Source organism: Phalacrocorax carbo, chromosome 6 (genome assembly GCF_963921805.1).
Source record: "Phalacrocorax carbo chromosome 6, bPhaCar2.1, whole genome shotgun sequence".
NCBI classification, from domain to species: Eukaryota; Metazoa; Chordata; class Aves; order Suliformes; family Phalacrocoracidae; genus Phalacrocorax; species Phalacrocorax carbo.
This window is the reverse complement of record NC_087518.1, coordinates 48,463,372-48,483,013: the sequence shown is the minus strand read 5'-3', so window position 1 is coordinate 48,483,013 and position 19,642 is coordinate 48,463,372. Positions and strand designations below refer to the sequence as shown.

The following is a 19,642-nucleotide window of genomic DNA, read 5'->3' as shown; positions in this document are numbered from 1 at the left end:
TTAGTTTCTGTTGTGTTGTTGTTACTGGCAAAGCCTACCTGACAATCACGACTGACGCCCCCTTCAGATAACTATTAATGTCTTCAGTGACCAATTTCAAATTCTGGGAAACTGTTTCCAACACTGAAGTTTTGTTTGAAATACATTATCATTCCTTTGTAATTCCTGGCATTAAATGAGCACTGAATTACTCTACAAGCTTTATAGGTCAAGGCACTCTAGATTATACAACCCTTACCAGGCTACTTAGTCATCAGCATGTTTTAACTTTGAATACTGCAGTATGGATAATTAGGCTTTTTGGTCAGATTTGGCCCAAATTCACATCGTAAAAGATCAAAAATAATGGTATAGCAAGACTTTTCTTCCTGCTAGAAATTCTTTTTCAAGCTTGAGGAAGTTGACATTACTCTTAAATCTGAATGTTTCAGGCACTACTTCAGTTTAGAGAAACCCAGAAATAAAAAGTCTAACTTGCCTTCAAGCCTTTCCCTCTACACCTAACAATGAACGAGGCTGAGGTTGTGTGTTTGTTTTACATCAACATAGTTTGAATTTGGCATCACACGGACTGTTCATGCCACTGTCTTTCTCACACCTGTACTAGCACTTGTGCAGCTGGTATTGAGCCAGAGTATGGAACTGGCCCAAACAAAACCAGACCTCATTCTCTAAAATGAATTTCAATTTCACCAGAAGTAGGCTGTCCTTCTTCTGGCTTACAGCAATCATGAACGCAGACTTTCACTGCAACACATGCAAATTTGATATGCCATTCGTAACGTATTAAATATTTTTAAGGAATTTTTAATTTTAAATCAAACTACCCTTATTGAAGACACTTCAGTGAAGTTAATTGTCATTGTGCGAAAACTTCCACTGATTTTTTTTGTCCTTTACCTAAGTGTCTCAATAGTTTTCTTCTGCTAAATTTGAAAGAAACTTCTCAGTGAACTAATTAGCAATGCCACAAACAGGTCAAAGTCTCTTAATCCTCTTTGCACACAAGCCTTCCTAACAACATTTTAATGATGCTGCACCGTATTTCAATAGTCTAGCAAAAAGAAGATGACATAACAGTAACTCTATGTGACAGCTTGTGCCAGTAAACCCAACCAAAATTCCAATCCATGAGACCACAGAAGAGTGCTACTAAATGAACAAACACATCAGAGAGGGTTTTTTTTCCTGTCTCTCCAGCTACTTCACTTTTAACTTTGCTCATTGCAGAAGCAGCATTTCCAGATTAATATTGGTGACAGCCTTTTCAACAGAAATCTTCATTTGCATTACTATTAGTGATATTGTTATAGAAAACAATTAATTGGTTTGTTTGATAATGTACCTTTTCTGACTTCATCTAGCTTTCACTGTCCCACCTTAAGTGTCAGTAAGAAATGGTGAGAAGTCATCTTGCCACCTACAAATACACCAGGGATTGACACTTCAGCTGATCATAGAACATAGCAGCTGATAATTGTTTCAGATTCAAGGAACTCTCAGCCTTTACTGTCATGCACCAAACCCACTCTTTACTCATACTTGATTAAGAATTTAATCAAGTTGTCAAGCACCCATGACAACTGCTTTAACCACAACAAAAGAATGAGAAAAGTTTGAAGTGAGCAGCACATGCAAAAATTGGAACCAAGGCTATCGATATTAAATCTAGAAATTAAATTGCAAACAATTAAATTATGCTAACCTGTATGTGACTCCTTCCTGAGCTTAACAGACTTTCTGTAATAAGGGAACTTGTAGAAAATCTCAATTTTGGTGCAATTCCCTAGAAGAGAGACAATAATTGAACATCAAGCTCCAACTCAAGATAAAGGGTATCAAAGAAGTAAATGTCACCTAATGTAACAAACCATTCCTAATTTTCAGCTATTTCCTTCGTTAATTTCAGCCTTTAATAAAGATAATTAGAAAAGACAGAACAGCAATGGTAAATGTCAAGATGCTAACATTTGCATTTCTGACAATTCAATTACAGATTATTATATTGCTTTCGTACAACAATTAAGGTCTGACTTTTATTTCAATACATTTATTTGTCAAAAGCACTTTTAAAGATTTTTCATGCCATGCTATATAGCATCAAATAAAAATTCCAGTCATGCTCTAGAAGTTTCATTAATGCTAACTTTGGAAACTTATTTATAAATAGTCTCAATTGTGCAATCTTTTTTGTAAAAACATTTTGAAAATTAGTTCCACTGCAAGTAAGTATTAATTTATAACAGTATGATTAAGAATCCCCTTTATTCTGTAATCATTACAGCAAAGTCTGATTTCTGTGGATTATCTCCCATGTTTTATAACTGTATTCCACTTCCTCTCAATCCCCTCTTACACATGTGGCTGGCAAGAGGCAGCCCTAGACTGACCAATTTGGAGTCAGTGGGATCCATCTGGGCCTCCTGGTCAATCAGCACACATGTACTAATGGCCAGCAGGTCCTTCCATCTTTACACGACTAACAGTTCCAGTTTAACTCACCTTCTTTTACTTTAGACGCATCTAGAAACACAATACCTTTAACTTCCTGTTAAATTTAGCTACAACTGGCCAACATATACAAAATTTACTGGGTGGAAATGGCAGAGATTATGATGCAGAAGTGTTATTTCCCAAAACAGCAACATTAAAAATGATGTAAAAGAACCAAAGGCCACATATGCTCTAAACAAGTGAGAATCATCTATGTACATCTCATATAGCTCTGTAGAAGCAGAGAGAATCAAGTGTCCTTATAACTTTCTACCTTCTCTTCTTTCAACACGGACAGAGTTCACTGCCCTGAGGCATCTGCGTGCATGGGCATTTGTGCCCACGAACATACAAAATCACTGAGAAACAAAAAGGAGCTGGTCTGTTTGTGACTCTGCCCCACATTCTTAAGAATTAGCAGGAACTGCAAGAGTGAAGGCTACTGCAGAAACAAAATATTCTCTACCACCTGCCTAAACAGAAACTGATTTCCCAAAGAGGAATATGATCTGGCCCCAGGTTAGATTATGGAAATGAAATGACAAAAATGCCAAGAAAGCTCAGTCATAGCAATTAACAGAGTCCAGGATTCAATCAAGTCAAGTTATGGCATATAAAAGGGATTTTAAAGCTGACCGCCTTTAATCAACTCATTTTTATTACTAATGAATTGTCAAGTGCTATCAACAATTTAAAAAAGGACACATCAGAATTAGTAAGTCTTCTATAAAAAGCAACAACAGAGCACCTACTGATCTCACAGAGGCTGAGAATGATTACCGAATTGTTAAATGCTCAGCTAAAAAAAAAAAAAAAAAACACACAAAACCATGCTTTCTTCAGAGAAATGGTTTGTGGAGAGGGGATACAGGATGGCACTCGCATACATAGGCATAGATATGTCAAAAGTAACTTATAGGCCAAAAGCAATCAGAGGAGTTCTTCCATTTTCTGCAGTTCCCAAACTAGGGGTTGCTGAAGGATATTCAATACAGTATTACGTAGACTGCTGCATAGCCCCAAACATATCTGTAAACGAAAATCCAGCCAGAAAGTTTTTGGCGTCTATTCCTCTGCCTCCAGCTTAATGGTGTCTGCAGCCCTGAACAGGCTTCTCAGTGCTCCTGTACCCATCACTAAACAGAAGTGATACAGACATTAACATTAATTTGATAATAGAAAACCTGTAAAGGTGGTTCATATTTAGAAGAACACAAGTTAGAAAACAAGTCTTACATGTGTTTTTGACTGTAAGGAGCATGAGTACAAGTCTGTAGCTTAAAAAAGTATATGTGAATATCATAGAAGGTTTCGTATTCGTATGCTAGCAAAAGACAGAATAATTAATAATAAGCTGTTTTAAGTAACATGGCAAATGCTGTATGAGGGTGGGGAATGGAGATAAGGATGTCTTTAAGAAGTCACCACCAGTCAAGGCTTACGCAAATTCTGAAAGGCAAGGGTTACAGAGGAATACAGAAGAGCCAGCAAAAGCCCCAACTGGGCAACACTGGACCAGGAGAGATAACTTGAGGCATGTCTTTTATGCGTATTGTGTTTGTAAGCCTCGTAAGACATTTAGCCAGAGACATTATCAGCCAAGTGCCAGATTTCTGGAGGAGTTCTGATCCTTTCAACTTGGGATTCCTTCCAACTGGCAGATTAGCAATGTTCATCAGACACTGCTTGTCACTGCCTATCTGAACTCCACAACCATAACCTTGCTGCTGTTACCTTTATTTTTTTAATAAAAGACAAATTTATTGAGAATCAAAGTGCCACTGAAGCACAGCTGTCAGTCAAAAATACTCAGCGTCTCAGCTAGCTATAAATAACCTTTCATGTGGGAAGAACATGGCTTGACTAGCATAGCAATAATGTGAGGATTCTCAAGACCTTGTTTAACACTTTTACTTTTGCTTAGCATTCCCATTCAGTGCTTGGGACTGACAGAGTTATGAGATATTTGGCAGTAAAGCTTAGGGAGCACTAGAAGATGGAGGCATTTGAGACAACATTTCTACTGGAGGTAAAAATCCTCTCACAGCGATCCGATTTGGCAAGCAAGGAGAAAAACCACAAGCTCTTGTTGGGAGCCTCCCTCCAATTCCATCAAACACAGCATCTTTATTATTCCAGCAAATGGGTCAGTATGTCAAAATCCTTTCTTAGACTGCTCTGTCTGTGATGGAGATGGAACAGAGCAACAGATACTTCTGCAGTCCTCGTTCCAGGGCAGAGATGGATTTCATTTACACTGTTCCCAAGGATATGAAGTACATTTCTGTCTTACATCAGCCAACTTTTTAAAGCTACTACAGTGTCATCATTCAGCTACACATCCAAATGACTCTGATCACATCTTCTCACAGCTCACAAATTATGGCACTTCCTCTTTATTAAGAAAATACATAATTTTTGTATTAAAGAAGTCAGCCCAACAAAACCCCTCAAACTTCTGTAGTGGCTCTGCCTCTATAAAGATTCATTATATTGCATTTACAAAAAATGTTAAATCATTTTGCTAATACCACCTAATTTATTACTACCTCCCTATCTATTCTTTCTCAACACCAGAAAAGTACCTATTCTGTAAGTAATAAAAAAGTAATACAGTCCCACACCCTCTCTTGAGCCACCACTAACATGCATAGGATAAGCCATATAAAAGAGGTGCTATGGCCAAAAAATGGTGGCTATTTTTGCAGGGACAGTTTAAGCTGCTGCAGAACAATACATTTTGTATCACAAAGTCACAGCTTTAATTCATTCAAATGTAACACAGCATTAGACACCAAATTAGCACTTCTAATTGCAAGTGCCTGGGCAATTTCCAGGTTGACCTCGTAGGAAAAAGATTATACCAGCTAAAAGATACCCATGACCTTTAATCAGTATTTCCCTCCTGCCATGTGTTTTTAATCCAGGCATCATGGGCAGGGCAACTCAGTCCCTGTCTTTCCAATCCAAATGTCCTGCGACTCCACTAGTAAAATTTAACAAAAATTAGACAAACCAAACAAACCCTAAAACACATCTCCCGCATCATCACCATCATCTTCAAAGTACCTTCCTGAGTTATTCAACTGACACCTAAGGTTCAACAATCAAATTCCATGGAAGGGAAGTATGAGATAAATTAATTTTCATTTACTATGTACTTGAGCCCTTATCTCCAGAAAATTAACATTAATTCATTGCACTCATTCTGCCAATTAGTTGTCATTTATCATAGCTTTTTGGAAACTGTAGAAAAGGCAAGTTACTAAATGAGCATGAAGGCCTGAACAGACTTTAAGAAACAGGCTTTGGAACTGAAAAAACAATCATGCAGCACTAAGCTAAATTTCTGTTACTTACAATTTTAGTGGTGATCTTGCACCTCAGGGAGGCCCACAGATCAGGTGGCACAGCACTATAAATTTGTACTGACTGTCATTGTCCTAAACAGTACCAAAAAAGGTCTGAGACAAAATGCTACAAAGAGAGACTGAGAAGGGAGGGTTACATGGTTTATCTGTTGAGAACCATTAAGTCAATATAAGATCTCCCTCTTGTATCCCTTCAACTACCAACTGCACCACAGATTAAATAGAACAGAAGACATGTCATGGTGCCACACTGCAAAACGAGTGGAAACTAACTTTTTCACATTAATTTCTTGACGCATTTTGAAAAAAGATTATACCGTCACCAAAGTTCAACTGTGGAACTGTACATTCAACACCTGAAATGGCAAAATCTGTAAGAAGTAATCACTTCTTATTTGAAGTAGTTCAAGGGTTTTCTTCAGTGAAACCCGCTATATCATAAATACAATCCACAGATATTCACTCACTGTAAAAGAAGAGGACCTCTTCATTAAAATCTCACGATCTAAACCATGGTGCCCACAGGTAAGCTTAGGGTCAGGAAACAGGAAATCTCTTGTATTTTCTTCATATGTAGCTAGAATTTTTCCTACTAAAAAGAAAATATATACTTTAATTGGAAAATAGACAAAGCCATATAGTACAGATACCACACACAAGACCATATAGAAACTAAGATAAATTTTGTTCTTCAAAAATTAACAGCATGGCTCTAAAACTCATGTCACACTAGGAAATAACCTCATCGAGTTAAGTCTGGAGCAGAAATGTGCAGAATCTACTCTGAAAGTATGTTTCACTGTTATAAAAAAACCCAAAACTTATACAACAGTTAACACAGTCTTTTTAAAGACACTTATGAGAAGTTTTCGCTGGCAATTCTTCAATAGTTTTCCTTTTTCTTTCCCTTCCATGTCACAGAAGAAATCAGTATTTTTTTTTTAATGACAGCCAATCCTTTATGAAAAACTGCATCAATCCATATTACAGAATAGTAATAGTAGTAGCAACAGTAGGCATAGTAGTAAGAAAGAAACACAAGAAAAAAAAAACCATTATCTCAAGACTTTTTCACTATCCTGGTTTGCTACTTTAAAAAAAAAAAAATATTTTCTTTAGGGGAAAACCTTGAATGTATATTATAAAAAAATTTAAATTGTGCTATTGCAGTAATCTTGTCAGCTTATGTTGGGCCATATCACACCTATCTCTGACCCATGAAATTAGATTAATTATCAGAGATCTTTTACCCTCCCACAACAAAAACCCACATTCAGTATGTTTCTTTAAGTAAACAGTCTGGTGAGCCACCTGAGAGAAGCAATCGTTTCCTTGAAAGTACTAAGGACGAGTGACAGAGAATGCTTTTAATACCACAGTTTCCAAACGAGTCCGCTTTAAAACTTGACTTTATTTCCAATAAAATGCAGATTTACATTATTCATGGGAACACTTGAATTTCATTAAAATAGATTTTTATAATCACACAAACCAATAACAGAAGTATGACAAATCGCTATTTATTATCTTCACATATCCCAAGAGACCTGTAATACTTGCAGTGAGAGTAACAGTTTTCCCAATGGTCACCATTAAAATGGAAAGAAGAAAGTGTCATTCTGAGAACAAGATTACGCACTCTGAATTTTCACAGACAGCCACTTTGCAAGTGAATTGTGATGCAGTTAATAAGTGTGCATAGGATGATTTCAGTTTATTTTCCATTTTTAAAATGTTATCACTTTCCTAAGCCTGAGTATGGTACATTTCAATATTCAGTTAATATTCTCTTTCAAGAATTAGAGCCTCTTGATCTATTAACATTTTATATTCAGAGCTCCTGTTGAAGAGCTTGCTATGTTGTTTGTGTGTTGGAAGAAGTGATTGTGCTGTAATGGGCAATGTCCTCATGGAAATTCACCTATTGAACTGCATAATTTATGAAGAGACTGATACAATACCTGGAGGAACGAGCTGTATTAGTTCCAGTACTGCTGTGTTAACTAGAAAGGAAAAAAGTTTTTTCATGAGTTGAGTAAAAAAAAAAAACTGAAATGGAAAGTAATTCTCATAGTCAAAACCCAAGAAAAATGGCTCCCTGATTTAAGCTTCACAGCACTGTACATAGCTATGCTATTTCTACTACACCAACAATAAGAGAAAATTAAGAACAGCTTGCATAAATACCATGGATGAACACAATGGCATTAGCAGCGTACAAATGACAACTCTAAGTGTGACTTAGAACTTGGGAAGTTCTAGCTGCTGCCAAGTTTGCTCTTTGAAGATAGCTTTTAATGAAGATGATGCAAACTTTGCCACTTTTTCAGGTTAACTCCCAGTGTGAGGGAGCATATTCCTGGAGTTTGAGTTCAGGGTCAGTGTTGTCTCACTACAACTGATTATGCTCCACATGTGGCAAGACATATAATTTTCTTAAAAAATGAAAAGAATAATTTTTTAAAAATAAAAGGTTTACACCTCTATTATTTGAAAATTAATCAAATAAATTATCAGATAAAGGAATCCATTACCTATGTGGCTAACGAGCTGGATTTCCCATTAATTATGACTTTTAACCCTTTTCCTGTTCTAAAGCATGTAGTATACATTTCTAGAGGCATTTTATTAGCTAACAGTATTTTGGGTAAGTTACTAGTAACCAAAAGACAGCAAAAAACCCCTGCCTGCACTGACAACAAATCTTCTATTCTGAAGACCCACTAGTGCTAGGGTCCTACTTATTCAGTACATGATATACTACATTGGTTACCCACTAGCCCTTCAGAGAACAGGCTCCTGACAGAAAAATGATCACATACTTTAAACCTCCAAAAAGTCTTTAGAGCCCAGGTATGTATAACATCAATGCATACAACACAGTACACAAAAAGCAGAACCTACGTTCCAGCAACTCCACAAGGTCTCCAGGATCAACTATATCAGCAAATGCCTGGAAAAGAAATTAATAAATAATAACAATAGCACAGTCAAAGTCATCCAATGGACCTCTGGGGAAAGAGAAGGGGGTGGGGGGAATCAATATTCTTTCTTGCTTCAGATGGTTGCCAAGAGTCCTACCCCTAGTGGAAGAAGAAAGGAAACTGAAATTATCATTTGGCACATGATCAAATTCATTGAAAGCTCACAGTCCTTGTCATATGCTTTCTAGCCATTTGGGGTTACCTCTCCATATTTAAATTTGCAGGTATTCTGAAGAGTTGAACATGTAGAGATAAGTATTGTCTGAGAAAATTTAAAGAGAGAAAGATAAATTGCTGAATGGACTAGAATTCTGATAGATGAAGAATATGGTTCTTTAATATATTCATAATGCTTTAAGCTTCATTTTCATAGAAGTGACTATTCACGTAGAGAGTACTGTTCAGGGTTTATTTAATCTGAATCCCATGTGAATATATGGCAAGGAATAGGGGAGGATGCTGCACTGGATATCCAGCAGCTAATAGACTTCCCCCTAATTCTGTACAAAAGTCTCAGCAGATTGGTGTAGACCACTTCACTGTTCAAGGTACCAAACACTAGAGAATACCAAAGTACCAGTACTTCACCAGTATCTAGATCTATTCAATAGGTATTTGTAAGACGACAGATACTATTCTCAGCTTTCCTGTTCGCCTCTTTTGTAAGGAGATAGATCCTGGTGTCCTGGAGTTCCCCTAAGTTACAATGAAAACAGTAGTCAGTACATTTCTCTTAAGTAGTTTGTGGTATGTTTGCCTTTAAAGAGCTATGGTCTTTTTTTACTCTTCAATAGCTAGTGAAATTATCACTGTTTGTACCTTACCCAGATCACCAGAGCATCATCGATGTTTACTCAGTATGCTTTTCAAAGTGCTGGGGGATGCTTAAAGGAAAAGAACTAGAAAGGGCAAAGTATTATTATTCATAGGTAGTCAAGAGCTAGATCATATCTCTAAGATACTATGTTTCATTATCCCTGTGGTAGTAATAATGAAGCTAGCAGGGACTCAGAATATGTGATAAACAACTATAAATTATAAGGCCAGAGTACCAACCTGGGAATTCTGGTGACAAATCATGAAAAAAGTATCTCAAAGGGAGAAAGATGTCACCAAAAAGGCTTGAGCTGCTATTCTATCTTCCTACTACATTAAGTTGACTCTCCTACATCTTACAGCCTTTGTTCTCCACCTTGCCATAATTTTTAGAACAACATTCAGTTCCTTCCAAGCCTGGAAAACAGACACTGAAAAAGTAAGTTCACAGAAGGATGAACAAACACCTAAAAGGCCTCATCATACATTATAATCTTCAGTATGCATAATTCTTAAGTCACCGTGTGGATAATATAGGCACACACCTCCTTTGTGCTGAAGAGAAGCAGGATTTATAATGTTATGCCATCCTCAGCATGATTACTTGTGCTCAGGGGTTTTGCAGTGAGTTTTTGTGGAGTTTGGTATAGGGTTTATTTGGCTTATATTAGCTCTTGACATTATCTTACCTTTTCAAATACTAGTTTTTCTTGAAATAAGAGTGGAAACGCTGCAGGGACACATTGAGTTTTTTTGTGCTGTCCAAGTACAGAGACACTGAGATAAAGTTCCTCCTTGTCTTTCAACAGCACTCCAGGGCAAGTTATCTGTAAGAGTAACACATTCATTAAACAAACTGAACTTTAGTTACAGAAGTAACATCTGGTTTCAAGATAAAAATTAAATGGTCAAGGCTGAAATGGTTGATTTCTGAGAGTCAGATTATAACAGATTGGAGTGAAAAAATTTGTTTTCTAAAGTAATTCTGTTTGTACAGACTGACCAGGAAAAACAGTCACCATTTAAAAATAATCAGGACCAAATACTGTAAGTAAACATACTTCATTGTCTTCAACCAAAACTGAACCCTGGTATTCAAATCCCAGGTTAACACAGTTAAAGGCATGCACTGACTATATAAGAGTTAATCATCAAGAGTCACATCAGGTTCTACATGAAGAGTCATGTACAATGAAGTCTACATGATGCCAAGACACAAAAACCCGCCCGAGTTTAAGCTAGCCACAGAGAGAATGAAGCTGATAAATGTACATGCTTAGATATCCATACTCTGTCCAGCCACCAAAAAGGCCAAGTTTATTTGCAAATATTATATTAACTTTGACTTCTAATATGTAAATGAGAAAAAGCAACTGTTGTTCTGGTACAATCAGACACATGGCACACAAAGTTTTATCTGAGAAGTTTGGCCACCTTGGAAGGTATTCACGGCAGGGAAGGCGCCTCATTAGGCTACCAGATACTGCCACTCATCTCAACTTTCTCTGGACAATTCTTATTCTTTAAGTTAGAAGAAGTTGGTATGGTTTTAAAACTTCCAATGAACACGTGATGGTCTTACTGGTGTTTTCACTGCAAGGATGTACACAACTCATTGCAAAACTACTTGCTATTTTCTCCAAGCCACATGGTTTTATTCTATTACCCAGACAGTGAATTGTCACCTTTCACTTGAGTTCTACTGCTCACTTTTTATTGCAGTATAATAAATATGAGGTTGTCTCTTCCAACATAAGGTTGCTGGAGAAAGTGTTCAGACTTTCAATTGCCAGGTAGAAAGACAAAGGACGAGAGTGACAGGAATTAAAATAAGTGCTTTGGTTACAGTCTCCTACTCCCAAATGAGCATCTTACTTGAGAAATACTAACTGGATCTAAAAGAAAACTATATAAACAGCAGAAAAACAGCCTCAGGTGAAAGAAATAACAGAAACCAATGTGTGGTAGATCATTACAGAAACAGTATAAACTAAAAAACAGTTCTACTCATAAATATCCAAGGAGGAATAAAAGGGGGTTCTCTCCATGTAAATGAGGGCTTCAAATCAGCAAGAAAAGTGCCAGAATAATAGATACCCCAATTGAAACAGACTGTCAAGCATTAAACAGCTTGTATGACACTCGTGCAGTTTCAAGTGCAAATAGGAGTGAGTGAAAGAGAGATTTAATTCATACAAGGCAAGATCGCCCAAACTACATACCACAAGTCATATTAGCTTAGTTCTTGCTTTTCTTCTTGACATTTTTGTAGAATTTACAATCATTTTTAGCTGAGGTTTTGTGCCTTTCACCTTAGAGAAGGCAACAAATATTTACCTATTTACTGAGATGAAAAGTGAAGAGGTTTGAAGACATTGGAGAGGGCAAAACTGTAAACAACAGGCACCATTTTTATTCTGGCTATCCTGTAAAAGAAAATAAATTCTTACAAATCAGCTTGTGGGACAAGATAGCACATGTGGAAACTTGTGCTTCTACTACCCTTGAGATAAACTGCACAATTCATTGCCTGGGCTGGAACACCAAATCTACATGTTCATGTAACTTTAAAGTAGCTCCAAAAATGAATGACACATGTATATCTGCAGTTCATGAAATCTATTTTGTAATATGCGATGCATGGAGCTGCATAATACTCAGGAGACAAATTGAAGCTCTTATCTGACTGCAAACTGTTCAGGCAGGATGAGGGACCATTTTAAAAACTATAATAGTGTTACCTATGAATCAGCTAAGGAAAAGGGATATCAATGCTGCAAATAACTGCAGCATTTCAGCCCAGGTTCTGAAAGAACGTAATTTTTCTAGATGAATCTATACATAACTAAAACCTATATTATGAAAACAAGGACAGTACCATCTGCTGAAAAATAACAAATGCAAGGCCCATGTGAGGCAGACAAAGAGATCTGAAAAATTATAATGCCATCAATCAGAAGTTTTAAATATGCAAAAGTAAAGAATAAAGATATGGAGGAAAACATGACCAGAAAAAAAGCCCAGAAGCGCATATTTTTTAAAAAATAGGTCAATCAAGCAAATCCTGATATTTTCTTGAAAGCCTATTTTCTGAACAAAGGATATCATATGGTGCCACATGAAAAATTATTACTTATGACATAGAAGATGGGAGTTAGTATGAAAGTCTTAAGATGGTACAGAACTCGTGAAAGGGTAGAATCAATAACATGCAACACTGGGAGGCATCAAACTGAGGGTTACTATCAAAAATGCTCCTCCATGTATCCTGGAATCCATGCCTTTTAATATTTTTAATGACCCTTAAACAAGAAGTCAGAGAGTTCTCGTGAAATTTTTCCAATTAAAAACCAGAAATCATCAGAGGTCAACAAAAAGATATAGAAAAACCTGTGTGCGGGACCACAGTAATAGATATGAGATGCACCTACTGTGTATTAACAACAGTTTTTGCTTTCACTTGGGGGGCTAACCTTCAAAGCTGGCTGAGGGGAAGATGGTGACTGTGTTAATAAATGACAGCATAACTGCAGTGCAGCTGTGAAGAGACTAATATTAAGACATACAGGATGAATGTTGGACGACTTTTCCTCTGACATCACCTAAGGCAACAGTGAGACCCCATCTGGAATGCTGAATTGAATTCCGATCCTGATCAATGCAAATTGAAAGTGGAAGAGTTGCATCCCCCCCTAAGCTGATCAGAAGACTGGTGAGCCTATCACACAAAATACTACCAAAAGAACCAGGCCTTTCTAACTGACAAAGATCAACTGTGAAATGACAGAACTGGTGCCCAAAAAAATACATCAAAAGAGTAAATACCAAGGAAGGAAGAAAATTATTTAAGTGAAAGGCCAGTGTTGACATTTGTGGAAGAGTAGGGCATCAACTAGCCAGAAGGAAATTTAGGCTGGAAGGTTTTCAAAACATCATAGGAGTAAAATGCCAAAGTCAGCTCCAGGGGGGAAAAAAAGGCAAAACAAGTGGTTCAAAACCAGACTTATTAAAAGAATTATCTGAGAGAAATTATACAGCATGGCAGGTATATGACTGAAAGACCCACATGTGCTGAAAGGGGCAGTCAGATCTGTGTTGGAGATTTCCAGTTCTGTCCCTTTCCAGTGTTACTTGTAGCCTTCAGAGCAGGGCAAATAACAAATACCCGACAACTGAGGAAGCCTGAGCCTGCAGGAACACCTTCCTTGTACTCTCTCCTGACACAGGAATAGCTCAGGGCAGTAGGAAAAGGAAAGCATGTCTGCTCCTTCCCAGGAACCAAGTGGACCTTTGCATTATGAAGGCAAACACTAACTGAGGAGACAGCGGAGCAACACCATTAGGGTGATACCTTAGCCATCTATGTGTAAAAACTCACAGCTCTGTTTCAGAGAAGCTGTACAAGTTTGGGTACAAAGGTGGTTATGTAATCAGGAATACCAGGGCCATTTCCCAGTATGCACTTTCTAGATCTGCACTTGAACTTTTTGGATGGCACCTGGCGTCGCCTTTCAGCAACAATTATTCCAGCAGCACTTGCCCCATGAGGAGGCCTAACCTCAGTATTGCAGTGACCAGGGCCTCTGAAGCCAACAACTCCAGAGTAACAGAGCACGAACTACCTCAACTCCTCCTTAGAGCTTATCAGGATAATGATACAGACCCTTACAAGACTCCCACCTTGAACATAAGCAAAGAGCTCCGCGACGTTCACAAGGAATTGCCTTAACATGATCAATGTAAAAACTTTCCGCTTTCACACCTATTGACCTCAACCACCCCATGTGACACCCAGGCACCTCAGAGCTGCCCAGTGCCACCTCCTGCCCCTCACAGGGACCTCATCGCTCACAGGGAGCAGACGCCACGTACAAGCTGTTTCCCCGGATTTCTTTTGCTCTGTTTTTCCAAGAGTGTTTTCCCACACCAGGCAGCTTTCCAAGAATCAGGGTCTCTTAAAAAAAAAAAGCCTTTCCCACAGGAAAGCGAGAGCTGAGAAGGCGCACGGCTACTGCTAACACCAACCGGGGGGCACAGGGAGCGGCTGCCGGAGGACGCACACGCGCAAGGGGCAGAAGGTGCCCAGGGGCCGGCCCGAGCTGGAGTTCCAGAGGGAGGGCGGCCGCCCGGCGGGCAACAGGGCCCGCAGCAGCCTTCCGGAAGAGCCCCCGGGCCGGGAGAGCGGGGCGGCGGCTGATGGAGGGAAGCGGGGCGGAAAGCGGCGCCGGAAGGGCAACCCGCGGCTTCTCCTCCAGCCTGCGGCCCGCCGCGCCCCGGACACTCACCGAGCGGACATCCAGCTGCAGGACGCAGAGCAGCGCCTTCCGCGGCATGGGCGGGCGGGACGGAGCGGAGGCCCGCCGGCTCCCGGCCCGCTCCGGCTCAGCCGCGCCGCGGGGCCGACGCCGTTGTCACGGCAACCGGGGCGCTTCCGGCTCCCCCCGGCCGCGCTGCGCATGCGCACGCCAGCGCCGCTTCCCGCCCTTTCCGCAGTGCCGTGCTCCCCCCCGGCCCCTCCTGACCCGGCCGGCCGCCCCTCAGCGCTCGGGAGGGAGCCGGCCAGGCTGCGGGAGCAGCGAGCTGGTGTGGGGCATCCAAAAGGGTGCGTGACGCACGGACGTGTCTGTATCTGCATGATTTCTTGGACCTTCTGCGGACAGGTGGCAAGAGAGCCTTCCCTTCGGAAAAGGGGGACACCAGCCAAGTTTTACACTGCTCCAGGGCTGAACGGCTGAATAGGAGTGAATATCCGTGCTTTCTTTTGTCTTTTTTTTCTTTTGAGGCATACTTGGGTTTCACCTACGACCTGTTTTAGGCATGTGGGCCCTTTTGACTCTGAGGATCCTGTTCTAGTGTCCTCTGTGGGCGAGACACAGGGTGGACATGGCATGTTCTGCATGGTCCCATCTTCAGAGAATTGTCACCACACACACACCTGAAACTGCCTTTTCAGGCCTACTGTTCTGCTTTCACTACTAGACAAATTCAAATCTATGCCACTGATCTTGATCCCCATTATGACCACATCAAGGGTATTCCCCAACTTCTTTGCTGATAAGTTGTTCTCAGAGTATTTGCAGTCACGTATAACACCAAAATAATCTTGAGTTTCTGTTTTGGGAACTGCAATTCATTTCAGCCTCAGTCTGAGGGGCTTTACTCTTTTAAATATTCTTTCCAAATTCACAAGTGCAGCTGTAGAGAGGGGAGGAAACTCAGTGCACTGTACTAATTGCTTCTAAAAGAGAGCAGTAGCTTAAATGTATAGAATCATTAAGGTTGGAAAAGACCTCTAGGATCATCAAGTCCAATCGTCAGCCCCACACTACCACGTCTCCTAAACCATGCCCTGAAGTGCCACGCCTACACATATTTTAAATACTCCCAGGGATGGCGACTCTACCACCTCCCTGGGCAGCCTGTTCCAATGCCTGACCATGCTTTCAGTAAAGAAAATTTTCGTAATATCCAATCAAAACCTCCCCTGATGCAGCTTGAAGCCATTTTCTCTCGTTCTATTGCTAGTTACGTGGGAGAAAAGACCAAAACCTGCCTCGCTACAACCTCCTTTCAGGTAGTTGTAGAGAGCGATAAGGTCTCCCCTCAGCCTCCTCTTGTCCCGACTAAACAACCCCAATTCCCTCAGCCGCCCCTCATAAGACTTGTTCTCCAGACCCTTCACTAACTTTGTTGCCGTTCTCTGGACACGCTGCAGCACCTCAATGTCCTTCTTGTACTGAGGGGCCCAAAACTGAACACATCACTTGAGATGCAGCCTCACCAGTGCCGAGTACAGTGGCACCATCACTGCCCTGCTCCTGCTGGCCACACTATTGCTGATACAAGCCAGGATCCCGTTGGCCCTCTTGGCCACCTGGGCACACTGCTGGCTCATGTTCAGCCAGCTGTCGACCAACACCCCCAGGTCCTTCTCCGCCAGGCAGCTCTCCAGCCACTCTTCGACAAGCCTGTAGCATCGCATGGGATTGTCGTGACCCAAGTGCAGGACCCGGCACATGGCCCTGTTAAACCTCATGCCATTGGCATCAGCCCATCGATCCAGCCTGTCCAGATCCCTCTGCAGAGCCTTCCTACCCTCGAGCAGACCAACACTTCCACCCAACTTGGTGTCATCTGTAAACTTACTGAGGGTGCACTCAATCCCGTCATCCAGATCACTGATAAAGATATTGAACAAGACTGGCCCCAACACTGGGCCCTGGGGAACCCCGCTCGTGACTGGCCACCATCTGGACTTAGCTCTGTTCACCACAACTCTCTGGACTCGGCCATCCAGCCAGTTTTTTGCCCAGCGAAGAGTACATCCATGCAAGTCATGAGCCGCCAGCTTCTCTAGCAGGATGCTGTGGGAGGCAGTGTCAAAGGCTTTACTAAAGTCCAGGTAGAAATATCCTCAGTCTTTCCCTCGTCCACTAGGCGGGTCACCCTGTCATAGAAGGAGATCAGGTTGGTCAGGCAGGACCTGCCTTCCATGAAGCCATGCTGGCTGGGCCTGATCCCCTGGTGGTCCTGCATGTGCTTGGTGATCTCACTCAAGATGAACCGCACCATAACCTTCCCCGGTACCGAGGTCAAGCTGACAGGCCTGTAGTTCCCTGGATCTTCCTTCTGGCCCTTCTTGTGGATGGGTGTCACATCGGCAAGCCTCCAGTCATGTGGGACCTTCCCTGTTAACCAGGACTGCTGATAAATTATGATGCTTGGCGAGCTCCTCTGCCAGCTCCCTCTGTATGCTCGGGTGGATCCCATCCGGCCCCATAGACTTGTGAGCGTCCAGGTGGAGCATCAGGTCGTAAACTGCGTCTTCCTGGATTATGGGGGGTTTATTCTGCAATCCATGGATTGCTTTATTTTAATTTTACAATTTCAAAAAAAAAATCATGCCAAGTGATCTAGAAAGCTAGTGCTAAGTGATCTGGAAAGCAAGAGCATTCTCAAAATATTTTAGTGTTTAATTTTTTTTTTAAAAAAAGGAATCTATGCAGACTTTTGTCTGCCAGTGCAGGCAAAAGTGATATCAACTATTACTAGTGATCTTTACTCCATCTATAAATTTCAATCTTTTAAAATAAATAAATGACTGGGAATGCAGGCCTTATTTTCATTAATGTGACTTCTGTAACAGCTGTAAGTTTTTTTGTCTTAGCAAAGGACAGGATTCTGTATTTAGGGCTTGGAAACCCTCATTTTTGAACTGCAGTCCTCTAATATATATACTAAGGAGGGGTTTACACTTGGATAAAGTAACTTTCTATGCATTATCAGTCTCAAGGTTATGAATAGCTTTCCAGAGTTAATGAGAAGAAAATTCTCAAAGATCCATAGCCTCAGATTGTAACAGTATTAAAATGGTTTATTGCTTATTTTCAGGTACCTTTTATATACATGCTTTTTAAAGGGATAAATAATGTGTTAAAGATTGTGAAGTATGAGATATTATGGTAAGTGTGGCCATATAAGAACAGAAAATAGATAAATGCTGAAATAAAAAATGGCATCATGTTTGTGATGAAAATTTAATATCCATGTGCAGTGCCCTGGAACAGAAGTACTTTATAACCCTTGAAAAAGGAGCACAAGGCAGGGCAGAAAGCTCCAAAGTGATAAGGCAGCGATGAATTTCAGTGCTTTTCTCTGGTAAACCTGGGAAAATCTGGGGTAGACTGGAGGGCTATGCACTCTGCACAGAGATGCTTCTCCATCCATCTGGCCTGCAGAGTTTCTGCCACTTCACCCTGCTGGGCCTTGAAAAGAAAGGCGGCTGCTGCGGTGTTTTTCCTGTCCAGCCCTTTCTGCAGCAGTGTGGGATCCATCTGGACCTTCTCATTATGATGAAGTGCGTGATTTAGTCTTATGTTTGCACTGCAGGAGCAATGATGCAGGGATTTGGGGGACAATGAGGGGAAACCCTGACTTTCAGCACAAATCCATTTGCTAATAAGCAAAACTGATAAGCAAAACCACAAAAAGTGCATGCTACTTTAATAGACCTGAGGTTTTAACTGCTATGAAGTTTCCCTGCTGTGAAAGCGCATGAATTCCTTTGCTTTTACAAAAGTAAATCTTCTTGTAATGCTACTTATACTTAGTTCCATGCAATAAAAGAGCCTGGATGACAGCTCTGCATTATGCTAAGGTTTCTGCAATCTCCTCCATTTAAAAGCTTCAACTTTTTCTGCCCTCCAGCCCCTCCAACATGCATGCTATGGAGGAGCCCTGGTATCATCAAAATACTCGATTCTGCTCTTATTTCTATCATTGCCAACCAGGAGTAACTGTCAAAAGAGAGAGGTTGCACTGGTTTAAAATAATTATCACAATAACTATACTGTATTGGTGCGGTGTGGCTGCGGGTCAGGCCTCAGGAGTTTCAATGTATTGGAATATGCTATAAAACGGGTAAAGTGCGAAAAATGGGAAGAGTCAGGTTTGCTAGCAGTGGATATTCTAACGTTTAGAATCTAAAAAATTACTGTGCATTAGACAGAATTAGATCAGGTAAGACTGGAGATCAGAGGCCAAGTCTAACAGCACTGAGTTTGTCAGAGATTCACTTTTGGCTAAGAAGCTAAGAATGGTTTTCTCCTTAAACTTAGGAAGCATTATGCTGGGTGCAAAGCAGCATTGCACAGTCATTCTGGCAGTAAGAATGGAGGAAATGAAGGAGCTTTCTCATTTTTCCACCTTCTGCAGTTCTTATGAGTGCTGTCAGCGAGCCATGTCTGCCTACTTTAAGCCCCTAATGTTGACGGAGCAGCCAAAAGAGACCTTTCTCTTTCTGCACATTGAGCCCTTTATTTAGATATCATCACTGAGTATGATTGTCTTGTTATTAATAACTGTAGAGAATTCCAGGAAGACATCTGCTCAAATAATAGCAACAAATTACGAGATATGGAAAGATTTCCATATTAGAAAAGGCAAACAAACAAAACATTAAGACTGTTTTACTTTGGA

General features: G+C 40.5%; 1 protein-coding gene across 5 annotated transcripts in view; it reads right to left on the bottom strand.

The window, feature by feature from the left end:
* The window catches only part of SPATA6 (spermatogenesis associated 6), a 50,333-nt gene extending 35,312 nt beyond the window's left edge, over positions 1–15,021 (bottom strand). For all 5 annotated transcript variants that reach the window (XM_064455133.1, XM_064455132.1, XM_064455134.1 and 2 more), the window contains exons 1-6: positions 14,950–15,021; positions 10,354–10,491; positions 8,769–8,817; positions 7,826–7,867; positions 6,332–6,456; positions 1,706–1,786 (exon numbers count right to left, since the gene is read on the bottom strand). In XM_064455133.1, coding sequence (XP_064311203.1) covers positions 1,706–1,786; positions 6,332–6,456; positions 7,826–7,867; positions 8,769–8,817; positions 10,354–10,491; positions 14,950–14,997 — 483 coding nt within the window. In that variant the 5' untranslated portion in view covers positions 14,998–15,021. The remainder of the gene's footprint in view (positions 1–1,705; positions 1,787–6,331; positions 6,457–7,825; positions 7,868–8,768; positions 8,818–10,353; positions 10,492–14,949) is intronic.
* Between the last annotated feature and the right edge of the window lie 4,621 nt (positions 15,022–19,642).